Below are 16,029 nucleotides of genomic sequence, written 5' to 3' on the forward strand. Positions count from 1 at the left end.
AGGACACACAAACATGGCTCAAACAACAGGTAGCTCAGAGGAAACGATCAGAGCCATCCTCTGCATCATCCTCCTCCTGTCTCCTAGCAACCCAGCTACAGCTGTGATCACCACCAGCCAATAGCCATATACCTGCTTCACACAAGTACAGACGGAGGATGTGTGACACCCCATTGTGCAGAGATGAACGCACACAAACACACACACACACACACACACACACACACACACACACACACACAGGTGACACAGAAGGGCAGTTGAGGTTGGGGGTGATTTGCAGGTTCTCACTATATCTGATCAGATTCACTCTCACTCCCATTCCTGTCACGTCCTCCTCAGGTCTGTCGTCATATGCAATAGGTCATGTAAGTGAAATGCGCGTGCACGAGGATTGTGTTCAACTAACTGAGGGCTCGGCCGTGCACGCGCGTGCGCAGATGTGCACACGACGACAACCGTCATGCAAATAAATACATAAATATATGAATAATTGTATTTTATTTTTTAAATTTACATGTATTTATTTATTTTTTTTACTTCCTGCGGTGCGGATGTAAAGCCACGCGCGCGCGGTGTGATCCATTGGTGCAGCTCGTGAGTGAATGCGATGGAATCACGTCACAAGCACACGCACACGCGCACACACACAGAGGTGTTGTGGATGTAATGGTTGTGTTGTTCTCACCAGTTGGAGCGCTCAGCAGTAAAGTCAGCAGCAGCAGCCTCTGCATGGTTCAGCCGACACACAAGTCCGTTAGTGGCTCACAGCTCCGTGAGGACAGCATCAAAAAGCGCAGAGTTAACACTGACTTTACACAATAATATTCATAATAATAATCACACGAGCGAGTAAAACCCTCCCCCCGCTCCGTGTGCGCCCTGTCTACAGGTTTCTCACAGCATTTCAGAGCTTTATCAAAGCTGCTCTTCTTCTTCTTCTTCTGCTTCTTCTTCTTCTCTTCAGCGACTCTCCGCTTTCTACACCACGGTCATCAAGCACGACAGCACGGGCTACTACATCCGCTTAGCTCCTTCACAATAAAACACAACCGAAAGCCATTGATTTACACTCCTTCAAAAAGGAATGTTGGTTTTCAACATGAGCGTGAGCTTGACCGTTTCTTGGTAGTTTTACAATTCTGATAGAAAAGTACGGAAGCCTAGAGCTGCCACAGGAGAAAATATATTTTAGATTACTATATTGTAGGAAGAATATAATTATGTTGTACAAACATTATATTAACGTGATATATATTGTTTGTACTATATAATTATTATAATTCATACAATAGTTATCCAATATATTTTTTTTTCACCTGTGGCAGCTCTAGGCTTCTGTGTGTGTGTGTGTGTGTGTGTGTGTGTGTGTGTGTGTGTGTGTGTGTGTGTGTGTGTGTGTGTGTGTGTGTGTGTGTGTGTGTGTGTGTGTGTAAAATATTGGCGTATTGATATTGGCAAAAAGTTAAGAGTCTTTTATATATAATATTATTTATATAATATTAGCTGGTAAATTCATGACTAAATTATCTTTTGGCTTTTGAGTTTCTTTCTGTTTTAGGGGGGAAAAAATCAACCTACCAATTTATTTAGGAAAAATTAGGTTTATGAAATTTTTTTTAACATTTTAACTAAAAAACAGTTGTGATTTATTATTTGCTTTGACTTCATTTTTAACTCACTGTTCATTTACTGGGCTTGAAGTTTTTAACTTGACTTTTTTTAATATCTTATTTTGACGGGAAATTAAATTCATTAATTCATCTTACTAGGATTTTGTAAATAGTATGACCAATATTTCCCTCTTCCTCTCTCACACACACACCCTTAAAAAGTGCAAAATAAAAAAGCAACTACTAAATAAATCAGCTCCATAATCATGGTGATACATTTGCTGTGTTGGGACTGTTTTAGAGTCTGCGGGCATTAAACAATGAAACCACCAGACCTCAACTTATTTCACCTCAACTGCATCCACATGGTTTTTTTTTTTTGTTCATTAAAAAAATACATAAATTAAAAAAAAAAAAAAGTGTCAATCCAGCACTTCTCATATTTTAAAACATAATTATCTGATTGTGATTTGTGTTTATTCTCCAAATAAGGAAGATTATGTGAGTAAATAGTAGATAAATCCCTCCCACTGTGTTGTGTTTGAGTTGTGAATGTGATTCATAAACACATGAGACATTTTTGGCACAAATAGTAGATTTCACAACAGCAATCCATTCTGTACATATAATTACTACATTACTATGACACTACAACGCCCCCTTGCGGCTATAATAGCAAATAGCACCTCTCATCAAATACAACCTGTGTCTGTGTGGGTATAATGCGTTATGGAGCTGATTTTATAATAAAAAATATATTATTATTGTTATTATTATTAACTAAAATGTGTCTTATACAATACATCACACATATATACTGTATTATTTTGTATTATATGTTTATTATTCTATTGTTAAAGGCACATCAACACATTTCTTAGCCATTTTATATAGTTTTTATTGTAATACATAACTAGGGGTCTTGTATCATCGCTGATTTACTATCAACACTAATACTAAGTGATGCTCAAATTACTTCACAAAAATCGTGATACTCTTAAACGTAGGTATAATGTATCCTATCCTTTCCCAAAGGGATTAATAAAGTTATTTCAAATTTGAATAAAAGGAATGTACTGACTATTTCCACACAAAAGGTAAAATATAAGGTGCAAGGAACTTATTCCAATTATTATGATTATTACAAAATTATAAATTAATTAGGATTTTTTTTTTTTTTTTAAATACAGGTTTTTATTTTATTTATTTTTATTTTATTTTTTAAGGAAAATCAATATTTTCCCACTTGATCAGAGATGCAAAAAAAAAACTGGCCTCACAAATTTTACTGTACATTTTTAATGAAATGGAATTTTTAATTTTATGAATTAGTATAGTAAAATTTACAATTGTATTGATGAATTACTATAAATAGTAAAATTGTAAAGGCAATTATTTTTTGCATCTTTGATGAATTGGGAAATTATTACTTTGACTTTTGTCAAAAAAATAAAAAAATAAATAAACCTCTGCAATTTTAAAATTCATTTCATTTCATGAGCTTTTATTTAGTCAGGAGAACCACAATGGGATTCATAATCTCTTTTCCAAGTGTGTCCTGGCACCAGTACATAAAACACGTTTACAGTGTTAAAAATAACACTAAAATGTCCTTAAAACAAATAAATAGCATAGAAAACAAGTACATGAAAAACAATAATAATAAGTACAGTCACAGAATAAGAGCTTATGAAAGGAAAAACTAAAAAAAACCCTCCAAATAGTTAAAAATAAATGAACTAAAACAAAGAACAAGGTGAATTTTAAATAATCATAATATAGTTTTTTTTAATAATAATCATAATCATTGGAATAAGTTCCTTGCACCTTATATTTGACCTTTTGTGTGGAAATAGTCAGTACATTCCTTTTCCAAGGACAGAATAATGATTTTTGTGGATCATATGAGCATCACTGGCATCCAAAACATTGATATATTATATTACTGGATTTAAAAAATAAATAAATCCAGTCGTCTATAGGAGAATAACATGCTGAAAGTACACTGATGCTGGTGCATTCTCACATGTTTCTAACTCAACGCTCCATCACATGAGTCACTTCTCCTTCTACAAAGGAAAACATGTAAAATAGGGACAAAAGGGACGTTCAGTCTGCCGTCAGGCACACAGGATGACTCATCTCTGCCGGGACTCGAACCCGGAGCCTCTGGATTAGAAGTCCAGCGCGCTATTCCATTGCGCCACAGAGACTGCGCCGGATCAAACTGGTTGTGATGCACTCTAGAATCCTCCCCATCCTCCCCTCGACATGTTTCCTCTGCATCCGCAGCATCAGGACCACTAGGAGCGCAGATGGCTGCTGTTACCACTGTCTGCCACCAGAGGGCAGTGTTGCACAGAGAAGGACCGGGGTTAGATCAAGCTGGCCTGCGTAAAACAGGAAGTGCCAGAGCGCGACTTTAAAAAGTAAAACTACCAATGACTACAGCCTGTGCAAGCAAGTAGTAGCAGGGGCATGTGTGCTTTTATTTTGAAATACTAATCACGGAAAAATTTTTGCAACTCAATTTGCTTTGTTTTGGTTTTAGGAGCGACAAAGAAAGACAAAGACAATGATTCAAATCACAGCTTTGATTAATATATGTATACATATATATACATAAAACGCTTTTTTGGTTGATTTATAGCAGGATTGTGGTCAATTAATCATTCTTATCAAATTATACAATCATCACTATAACTACAGCTTTGATTCTTGTATATATCTGTACATTTGTATATTTCTATTATTAGTAGTAGTATTAGATTGTCTTTTTTATTTTTTCTACTATAATGTGTGCACTTGTATTTAATCCTTATTTAATTAACAGCATTTTACTTAATTATGTAAGTTTTTCTTTCTTTTTCTTTGTAAAGTATTTATTCTTTTTATTTGTATTATCTCTCCAGCCTCTGTAACACACGTGATTTCCCCCCCTGGCATAAATAAAGTATTTATGGTTCTGAATTACATGTTTCAGTTACATTTTCAATTATCCATGTTGAATTACAATTCCATTGCGATTTTTTTTTTTTTAAATGGTAGAATGTGGGAAAGCTTGATATAAAACACATTTTAATAATGAACTACATATGTGTAGAACTATACATGGAACTGTAACATGGTTCCTCAGTTTTGCGTTAAATTATAATTGACAATTTTTATAGAATTGTCATGACATTTACAATTACAATAAAGGCAATGATCTAAACTCAATTACATTTTAATTACAATTACAACTGCAACAGATTTCTAAAATTACAATTATAATTACGCCATAATTGCAATTCATTATCAATTACACAATTACAATTATAAATGGCCCCAACCCTGATATATATAGAATATAATTGTACGTGAGAAACCCAGTCTAGCACGTTTTAATTTGGCAAAATTTGATTTTCATTGTTAAAAAAAACAACAAAAAAAACATAATAATTCAAATAATTCAATAAGAATTGTCGATTAATCCATAAAATGGTGTTTTCTTTACATTTTTAGGCAGTAGTTTTCCATTAAAGGTAATGCAGGGCTTACAGTAACTGCAAGATTACAGCATCATTGCATCATCTCTCATCTGTTACCATTTATTGTGTATAATAGGGCAGCGTCACATTGAAAACAGCAGGGCTTTTGTCCTGAGCAGAAAAACAAACACATGGAGAATTTAAAAAAAAAATGCACCTTAATACATAAATATACAGTTTTCTATGAAAATACACACATCTCCTATTAAAAGTCTTGTTTACTTTCCTATATGCATGGGATTGATAAATCACTGGTTCCATTGCAGGAGTTTTGTCCATAAAGTGGTTGTATTTAAAAAAAAAAAAACTAAAAAAAACCTGGTACCATAATGTAATTTTCACCTCATTTTAGTAACATGTTTTATTATGTTACCACAGGCGTTTCAAATACACTTCACACTATAAAATTCCTCATATTTTTGCAAAATAACTAATTGCAATTTAACAATATTGTGTCCTTTTTTATTAGAGATGTACGATACCACTTTCCCCAAACGATGCGATACCGATATGTGGATATACTTGCCGATCCCGAGTACCGATCTGATACTTATACCAAACACACAAAGTGCAATGAATTGTAAGACAGGTTTTATTTTCTTCTCTGCTTGTTACAACAAATGTTGATATATTAGATTAAAAAACCTGTTAAAATGACTATAAAACAGACATTTCCAGTAAAAAATAAACTTTTTGATATTAAAATTGCTCTCCCTGGAGGTCAATACCAAAAAAAACAGAAATGCCACCATTCAAAGCCATTGGGTATCTTTGAACTTTAATGCGTACGACTACATTACAGGTATCGGCCGTATGCTTGATACGAGTATCGATATTGGCACATAGGGCGACCGTGGATCAGGTGGTAGAGGGTCGTCTTCTGATCGAGAGGTTGGGGGTTCGATCCTGACTATGTGTCGAAGTGTCCTTGGGCAAGACACTGAACCCTAAGTTGCTCCCAGTGGTCGACTAGCGCCTTGCATGGCAGTGCTGTCCCACTGGTGTGTGAATGTGAGAGTGATTGGGTGAATGAGCTGATATGTAAAGCGCTTTGAGACTGTTTCAGTGTGGTGATAAAGCGCTATATAAAATCAAGTCCATTTACCATTCCTGATTTATTTATTTTTTTTATACAATTTATAGATATAAATTACAACTTACAACACAAGTGGCTTTAAGCAAATAATTTAGTCACAACTGTTAAATATTTAAACTAATAATGACAGATTAAAAGCCTTTAAAGGTGCAGTCCGCAACTCTCAGATCCCTCTCTCCCCCTCCCTCCCCACTGCTCTCTTGCCCTGCCTCTAAACTTTCCATAGTTCCTCCCTCAGAGGAGCAAACAATCGAAAGTTAGCCCAACAGCAACATCAGAGTAATATAACATGCTCTGTTAAAAGCATATTACTGCAGCGCTTCTCTCTCTCTATGTGCACACACCTCAGCAGCAACAATACAGTGTCACTTACAGCAGCCCACATGGAGGCTGCTGCGCGCACACGAACAACACATGCACCACAGAGTTCTAGTGTAACAATTACAAATCAAACATAATGTAAATCAAGCAGCAGTAATTACCTTTCAAGCAGAAAAATCACTAATTCCATCTTCTACTCCTCCAGACCATACACTCTAAAAAAGACGGCACTACAGTCCCGGGAAAGGGGCGGGGCCTGTGAGCAACAGCTGTCAGACAGTCCATCAAACGCAATCCTGGCTCTGATTCGTTGTTTTTGCTCGTGGTACATTCTGGCAATCTGCCAAAGGCTGCAGGAGCAGCAGGAGGGACTCAATGAGCCTGTTTTTTTCACACAAACTACTAGTTTGATGTAAAGCTATCCTTACATAGTGACAGCTTTAGCAAATATAACAAAAAGTCACTTTTAGTAAAGTTGCAGACTGCACCTTTAATGTCATTGCATTGCATACAAAAATAATGCACACATTATGTGTCCATGTGGTGTCATGCATAATGACATGTTTACAGTGTGTTCTCTATGTCAAGTACATGGATTTATTGCACAAAAATATATGCTTTACTACATAACAATCACATTTTTGGTTGTTCTACTCTCTTTTTTTTATTTAATGACCTTGCAAGTCAATTTCCTGTTTTGTTGCATTCCTTTTTATTGTAAGAGGATATTTGGCTCTTGGCAGATGTTGGCGTTCTGCGTGCTCTTCTTAGTATTTGTAAACCCTTTAGGTCATGCCGAGTGTTTATCAATGTTGTTGACAACGTTGGACGGGTCGGTGAGTCATTAGTTGAGCTTGTGTGTATTTCCTTTTCGCATTTAAAAGTCAGAGCATTAAGAGATTAGATTTAACTCAGTGTCAATGAATGTCAACAAACCGTTACATGATAGTTGAATGTTAGTAAAGTGCTGTTTCACCTTGGGGGTGTTTCAGAAAGGTCAAGTTAACTTTTTCCAAGGAAAGTTGTGGTGTGATGTTGCAATTTTAGCGTGTATGTCAACACTTCCTACTGAGGCCAAACATCCCTTCTGCCTTCAACAGAACGGACACTACACTCTAGAACATTAAATATCTGTTAAACAGCAGTGGGAAGGGAGGATCACTTAACATGGTCACGTCATTAAATAATTTTTTTTTAATCCTAATTTAAAAAAAAAAAACACTATTTAGGTTCATCAGGCATGAGTCAGCACCACTTTCCAAGTAAACAAGAAAACAAAATAAGGAGTTTTAATTACCTTTAAGTTGAATTTCCGGTGAAAAAAGTCCTCAAGGATAAGGTTGTCCGACATATAAATAAAGGAAACATTATTCAAAAAACCGATAGTTTAGTTAGTGCAAATATAGTCAACAATTGTGATAACTTGGCCATGGTGGAGGTTGGAGTGTGACTGTTTGAAAGTGTGGACAGGTGTATTTTATACTGATAATGCCATTAATACAGGTGACGAGTGGACGATATAAGAGCTTCTTAAAGAAGAACTTATTTTACGCAAGAATTCACCTAATAATACATTCTTTAAAAATCATACAATGTAGTTTCCTGGATTTTTATATATATATATACTACTCTTCATTTCCTTGTACACTTTAAAATAATACAGTAATTCTTAGCCAAGATCAGCCTTAAAATAACAAGAAAACCAATTCAACTTGAAAACCAATAAATAAAAAATATGGAGCAGTCACGACTGAGATAAGGCAGTGGTATCACAGCGAGTAGCGCAGCAGAAAACAAGGATAGGTACACAATTATAACAGTTCACAATTGTTTTACTGAAGTTATGACAAAGTAAACCTCAATAAAATAAAGAGTAAGTGACGTTTATTGTCAAAAAGTCAAATTTAAGAAGAAAAACAGCAGAACAAGTTGTTATCCTCTGTAAGGTTGGATAATATATATATCTATATATATATAAATCTACTCTTCTTGATCTGATTTCTTCACGTTTTTCTCTGCTCAGTCTCAAATGCTGTCCCTACTTTTGCCACACAGGCATCTATTTGTCAGGTATTTACCGTAATAACAGCATATTAACTTTAAAGTCGAACATCTTAGCTCTCGAAAACTGTTGGATTCTTTACAGCAGGGCAAAGTTTGACAGCGATACCGTCATTTTAAGTGCGACAACAACATATCTCACTGCTGTTGCTTAACCAGGACACTTGTGAAATAATTTTCTTTTCTATTGCTAAATAAATCAAGATGTTCTGATAAAGACAGCTTTGAAATGTGTGTGTTTTAATCCCATTTCTGTCAAGCAATGAATGAGGATGTACTTGTAAAAAGAGTGATTTTTTTTTTTTCTTGTTAGCTAAATTAACAGCTAATGCTAGCGGCTGCTAATCCATCATGAACCAAAGCCAAACAATTCATTTGAATCTTTAAATTAAAGATTTTGGTATGGACAAAATGCAAAAGATTTGTAAATATATGGAAAATCAGGAGGCGTTTTTGTGCTAACTCCTGGGTAGCTAGCTCGCTAGCTGGTTGGCCAAATACAAGCTAGCATGTTATTGACCTTTTTTCCTTCTCTTCACAAAAAATATCCCACGTCATGGTCCTTAGACAGTTAATATAACCAAAAGAAAGTTTCCTTTTCCTGTGCAGTATATGTTTTAATGTTTACTGAAGTGCTTCAAATACAATAATTCTAAACAGCTCATAGTTGTACCAAATAGGCCGCGTAGATTTGGTTAAAACTGTAATTTCCACTGGACATCTGACCAGTAAACATTGATCATTGCCTATTTACTGCCAACTTACATAAGCGTGTAACATAAATACTAGAACAATGCAGCAGGCGAGACCCAAGTTGTTCACAATAGACAGCTAGCATATTAAGCGCACAAACACAAACAAAAGGATTTCCTAAATCTCAAGAGATTTTTCAATCTTTTACACACACACACACACACACAGAACGATCGATTCTGCTATACCACCGAACTTCCTCTAAGCCAGAAATCTCACGTTATCAAACGAGATGTAAAAACCTGATCTAATGTTGCGTTACAAGCAACTCAGAACTCTGGATTATCCGACCTCCTACTTGAAAAAGTGACTTTGAACGCCACCTGAAGTCGCAGCAAGTCCTCAGTAAAAACTGGAAGAAATTAGAATAGTAAAATGGGCAGCCATGTTTGAGATATTTCAACCTGCCGCCGTTGAAATATTTAACTCATAAATAATGAGTTCTGAGTGAATAAAGCTGTCGTGTCTGTTTCGCCTTGTTTTAGGTTTTAGCAGGACTTTTGGACTGTTTGAAAGAAACAGGGCCACATGTTTTAGTGGCCACTGTTTGTTTTTTCTCCAGATGTGTCAGCATTCTGCTTCTAGCTTTGGGGGATCCATCACCAATGTGATTATACAGTCTTCTTCTTCTTTCGCCAGAATATTCCCATTAGAGGCGTCAAACTGTGAGGAAACAGAACATTTTAGCATTCATAATCAACTACTACAACTAAGGTGATTATTTTTGCATTTTAACTTCATCTTGGAATCTAAAACCTTAATCCAACCCAAAAAAACCAAGACTTGTTAATGCATACTTAGCAACAGCTGTTAATTTTATGTCATTGTGTTTGTGACTCACTTTTTACAACCTTAATCCAAACTGCTTGCAGATAAACTTGCAATAAATTAGCTAAAGTAATCCAACACTTTCCTAAAACACAGTGTAACTTCAAAACAGGAACTTAAAACACTTTAGAAACGTTTAGAAACAGAATTCACCTTGTTGTCCGTGATGTCTGTGAAAAAATCCGTGGGTTTTGGCACTTTATGAAAGAGTGATCTCCTCTTCCTGTTCAAATATAAATAAAGGCAAGAGGTTATTGAATTAAAATCAAGCCTAAATGGTCAGAACATTTCAACAAAGCAATGATTATTTAACCTACTTGTGACAACACACACACGTAAACGCACCCAGAACACCAAACAATATGAGGATGGTAGCGTAAGCGTACGAATGCATGTTAGAATCGTGTTCTGCATCTGTATTAAAAAAAACCAAACAAACAAAAAAAACATGAATACGATGCATCATGTGACAAGTAGGATGTGTCAGAGAGACGTTTCTATATATTCCAATATCATTTTCTTACCAAAATACTTCCAGTCACTCCATGGTGCTTTCCCACTTTTACTCTGCGCTCTTATGGATATGTTGTACTGGCAATGAGAAACTGACTCCAGTACATAGGCTGTTTCACCTTTTACGCTGATGGACTGAGAAATGCATCAGAACGAATGTTCAGTTCATTCATTTTGAGATCTAACATGAATAAAACAGATGTTTGCATCAGAAAAAAAGAAATACATGTATCTATTGTTAAAAAAAAAAAAAAAAACGTATTACATTTGATGATTATTCTTACTTATCTTGAAAATGCAAACGCCTAAAAATGCTCTGTCGTCTCCTACCTTTAGAACGTCGCATTCGGTGTAATTTATTTTGAATATCCAATCCTTTGGTAGGATATTCGGTTTATTCCAGTTCATGTTGATTTCATTCCCATTTTTTGTGGCTGTCAACTTGAGCGGAGGCAGCCTCACTGTACAGACAAAAAACAACCAACACACGTATTGTTATAGACAAATGGAACAACTTTCCGTGGCCCTCAAACTAAAAAGTTTACACATTTCAACAGAAGCTTAACCTAAAATGGAAAGTTAGACTTAACATTAACAAGCTCCATCTGCTACTCACCGTCGTCTTTAGGCTTTCTTAGGAAGGTGTTTCTGACAGGTTTGTTGTTCAGGGTCCCATTAAACAGGATGTAGATGATGTGATTTTCGGTCGCTTGAATCTCACAGCCAGTCTTCATACTCTCATTGTAAATGTAGGACGAGCACTCAACTAAAGACACCAAACTGTTTTTGGAACTAAATGCTTCCGCCGAACTGGGAAACACACAATTAAGAAATTCTGTAAGTTTAAAAAACAGCCACAAAATCCACAAATTATTTTCTTGTAAAATACTCTCAAACATTTTTTTTTTTTTGTTAAAAGGGGTTTAAAAAGCAAAAGTATTGCAATAAAATGCCATTTTGACATTGATAGAAAAATCATGTGAGTCATGCTAACATAAGTCCACGTGCTAATATAAGTTAGCATCTTACCAAGGAGTTGCAAAAGAAAGATTGCGTTAGCCCATTTGCTAATTTAAGTTAGCATGTTAGCTCTAATGCTAATATGTGTGCTTATTTTACCAAACATGGTTACTGCTAACTTCGGAGAGGGGAAAGGTTCACGCTAACACTAACACAAGCAAAATGTATAATGGTAATATATATAATATAATATATTGGCAGTGTTCACGTTGACAAAATAGTGCATATTCTAGTTATCATAGCCTATATTAAGTCATCACGAAACAAAAAAAAACTAAATTTCACTCATTTGCAGCTAAATGAAGAAAGAATTCAGTCAACAAAATTAGAAAACGTGAAAATAATGCATTTTTCTCTGAATTAATAATGACATAGTTTATTTTACGCAATGTATATTCTTTTTAAAAGCAAGAAAACAAAATGACACATTTCAGATTTTACTTACAACTAACTTACACGGCAATTAGCATATTTGAGTATAGAAAGGTTAAATAAACATGTTTATACATTTGTACATTGAGATTAAAAAAAAAAAAAAAACTGTAACACAAAGACAGTGACAGAGAATAAAAGAAATAAATAAAAAAAACAACACTTACATATAGAAAAATTTCAGATCTGGGGGACTGAAATTTGGTAACCATTCACAACGGCTTTGGTTTGGTGCATATAAGTAGCACTTTAAATGTTTCACTATCTCTGGAAAATAGAAAATTACATATAGATATTACCAAACAGACAACTGATGTACGCTCCAATCTCATTGGATTCTCAAGGGTCTGATTTAACACTAACTAATAACCACTGGTACCTAATAAATGTTGTTGACCTACCTGGATACGACACATTTAGGACCACTGCCACACTTCTGTTTTGCTGACAAACTGTTGAAATAGACCATTGTATGGATCCTCCCTCCATTACCTTGTTCTCGATATAGCAGGGAGATTTGTCAATGATCTGAACACAGAAAAAAGAGGAATATCAGTTAATAAGTAAGTCACTTTTTTTGTGTGTTTTAAATCAGTTTTCTTTGATTCAGCCCCAAAATATAAGAATTCACTCCCATTAGAAGACTTTCAAAACATGAACAATACATTGCTGTCTCATAATGATTGCACTTCTTGTAGTGTTGACCTTTGACAGCATGTGCAGACAAGAGAAACAAAACAAAAAACAAAACATGAACAAAAAAAGCACAAAAGGACAAACATAAAAACACACAATGACACAAGAGGCACACAAAATGATTATAAAATGGCAAAATATTAGCAAAAATACACAAAATGACTCTAAAAGACTAACAAAACCTTAACAAAAAGCACAAAATGACAAAAAAAAAAAAAAAACAACACAAAAAAGCACAAAATGACAGAAGCATACACAAAATCACTCTGGATTTACAAAACATTAACCAAAATACACGAAATGACACAACAAAACACACGATGACACAAGAGACACAAAATAACAGAAGTACACACGAAATGCTTCTAAAATTACAAAATACTAGCAAAAACACACAAAATGACAGAAGCATACACAAAATGACTCTGAACTTACAAAACATTAACAAAAATACACAAAAAACACACAATGACACAAGAGACCCACAAAAACAAACACAAAAAAGCACGTAATGATGCAAAAAACACACACAATGACAGAAAAACACACAAAATGACAGAAGATAACATTAGTTAGCATCTTACCAAGAAGTTGCGAAAGAGAGATTTAGCCCACATGCTAATACAAGTTAGCATGTGAGTTATACCAACATAAATCCACATGCAAACACAAGTTAGCATCTTACCAAGAAGTTGCGAAAGAAAGATTGTGTTAGCCTACATGCTATTATAAGTTAGCATGTGAGTCACATAATCATAAATCCACGCGCTAATATAAGTTAACATCTTCCCAAGAAGTTGTAAAAGAAAGATTGCGTTAGCCCACATGCTAATACAAGTTAGCATGTGAGTTATGCCAACATAAGTCCACGTGCTAATATAAGTTAGCATCAGACAGAAGTACACACAAAATGCTTCTAAAATTACAAAATATTAGCAAAAACACACAAAATGACAGAAGCATACACAAAATGACTCTGAACTTACAAAACATTAACAAAAATACACAAAAATCACACAATGACACAAGAGACACACAAAAACAAACGTAATGATGCAAAAAACACACAAAATGACAGAATAACTCTAAAATTATATAACATAACATAACATAACATAATTATAGAAATAAAATGACAAAATAACAAGAAAAATAGCATCTTGGGCCTATGCTAAAAAGTAGACCAGACTGGGTTACGATGAAGTGAAATGCATCCACACTGAAACATACCAGATGTTCCCTTGGAGATGTGGAGATTACTTTATAGCTGCAGTTTGTGGTTGAATGATGTGGAGGTAACCAGGACAAACCCGGATCAAAGTCACTCTTCCACACAGCAGATAGGTTACGTGGTGGCAGGATTTGAGCTGAAAACAAGAGAAAAGCACAGGTGTGTGATCACAGGTATCACTATATCTACAGTATCATTCCTTCTGTACTCTCTAAAAATAAATCAAGCCTTGTCCAAAAATCCATAAAACGTAATAAACGTTTACTTTGATGACACATTCTGATCACAATTTGCTTTAATATTTCGTGCCAATTGTTGCTGTTGTTCATCACAAAATACAGTTTTCTTTGATAAAATAACAGATTCATTCTGTAATAACCACAAAATAATGTAAAAAAAAAATTACTTCCTTTTTTTCACAAAATATGTTTTTTTGTTGTAAATTTTTCAGAATTTAGTGAAAGCTTGCTCATTCATGGCAAGTTGTTCTAGAATGAAACTACACTATAATGTGCTGTCACATGGTTTTTAGAAAAATGTGTAACAATTTGAAACTTTTTTTCTTTTTTTTTTGCCAATTTTTAGAAAAAAAAAAAAAAAAAAAAAAAAAAAAAACAGATTTAGATAGTATAATTTGTATGATATGATACTGCCACACTTCCAGTATGGAACATTTCTAATTTTACCTTAAATCATTATAAGCTACAAAAAGATTCATATTAGTTTAAGGTTGATTTCTAATTATTATTTTTTAAATGTATCAACGAGGCACAATTCATACAGTCCCAGCATTTAAAAATATAAACTTATTCACTTCAATATTCTGCCATCATCCTAAGGGGCCAAAGCAAACATAATATTCATAAGAATATTATAATGTATGTAAACATAAGCTGGTGCTTTTACTTCAGTAAATGCAGATAAACACTGATTTCCTCCCTTTCTGGGAAAAGCGCTTATCTCTAGTGTGACGTCACAGCTGGGAAACACGTTACGTCGCTCCCGCTGAAGGGAAAACTTAAAAAAATAATAATAATAATAATAATGAACTTTTCTCACCTGTTTGGCAATGACATGGTAAAAACAGCAACACAAAGACCGTTAGAGGAGATTTCAGGACCATCCTGACGGTGTTGGTGTTCCTCTTTCTTACAGCACTGCCAGTATGAGAGGAAATGTTAAAATAGTTCAGTGGAAACAGTTACACAAGAAAAGAAAAAAAAAGACAAAAGACAAAAAGGGCGTCGCTTGGTTTCCCTTCCAGTTCCTTTAGACAAGAAACGAGTACCGTGAAAATGAAGTGGGCGGAGCGATTCCCTCTTTTTGTGCACGCACGCTGATGCAACCTGGGGACACGCGCTGACACAACAGCGCGCTAAAGGAATAAGTGAATCCCAGCTTTAAAAACACATAAATGTCACCAGTAATACACGAAACAAAACAAAAAAACAAAAAACCCGCACAAAACGACAATAAAAATACACAAAATGGTAAAAATATCGAAATGTTAAATCTAAATGTTACATCAAAATCTAAATGCTAAATGTAAATCTTAAATATCATGTTCAAATCTAAACGCTGAATATCTAAATGTCACGGGTGAAACTAAATAAATAGCCGATATGCAAATTCACCGTAAGTACCAAAATAAAAGCTCATTGACGCGAATGAGCGTTTTTTCATGCACAAATGTTTAATTTGGTCTTTAATCTAAATGTTAAATATTAAATCAAATATTTAAATGTAACATTTAGATTTTGCATTTTGATTTAGATATAACATTTATATTTATTATTTATCATTTGTTTTAGATTTAACATTTAGATTTTATACCATTAACATTTAGATTTAATATTTACATTAAGATTTAACATTGTAAATATCACAAATACTGCTGTAAATCTGGTCAAAAGTAACATAAACAAATTCACAGAA

At 34.4% G+C, this 16,029-nt stretch overlaps 2 protein-coding genes and 1 non-coding gene across 5 annotated transcripts in view; all 3 read right to left on the reverse strand.

The window, feature by feature from the left end:
- The window catches only part of kirrel1a (kirre like nephrin family adhesion molecule 1a), a 66,891-nt gene extending 65,914 nt beyond the window's left edge, over positions 1-977 (reverse strand). For both annotated transcript variants that reach the window (XM_028474793.1, XM_028474792.1), the window contains exon 1: positions 689-977. In XM_028474793.1, the coding sequence (XP_028330594.1) occupies positions 689-734 (46 nt within the window). In that variant the 5' untranslated portion in view covers positions 735-977. The remainder of the gene's footprint in view (positions 1-688) is intronic.
- A 2,775-nt stretch (positions 978-3,752) lies between these two features.
- trnar-ucu (transfer RNA arginine (anticodon UCU)) lies at positions 3,753-3,826 on the reverse strand. Its single transcript has one exon. It is a non-coding gene; the product is annotated as a tRNA-Arg (tRNA).
- Positions 3,827-8,422: 4,596 nt separating this feature from the next.
- LOC114480444 (interleukin-13 receptor subunit alpha-2-like) lies at positions 8,423-15,451 on the reverse strand. Of its 2 annotated transcripts, none has more exons than XM_028474578.1 (10): positions 15,154-15,451; positions 14,094-14,230; positions 12,569-12,695; positions 12,335-12,434; positions 11,332-11,525; positions 11,046-11,176; positions 10,727-10,850; positions 10,548-10,616; positions 10,356-10,425; positions 8,423-10,037 (listed from the first exon to the last, which is right to left on the reverse strand). In XM_028474578.1, the coding sequence occupies exons 1-10, from the start codon at positions 15,215-15,217 to the stop codon at positions 9,986-9,988; spliced, it is 1,068 nt and encodes a 355-aa protein (XP_028330379.1). In that variant the 5' UTR covers positions 15,218-15,451; the 3' UTR covers positions 8,423-9,985. The 2 variants fall into 2 exon arrangements, with proteins under 2 accessions (XP_028330379.1, XP_028330378.1); XM_028474577.1 differs by having other exon boundaries at positions 10,520-10,616; positions 15,154-15,436.
- Positions 15,452-16,029: the final 578 nt, after the last annotated feature.

Source organism: Gouania willdenowi, chromosome 18 (assembly GCF_900634775.1).
Source record: "Gouania willdenowi chromosome 18, fGouWil2.1, whole genome shotgun sequence".
NCBI lineage: Eukaryota > Metazoa > Chordata > Actinopteri > Blenniiformes > Gobiesocidae > Gouania > Gouania willdenowi.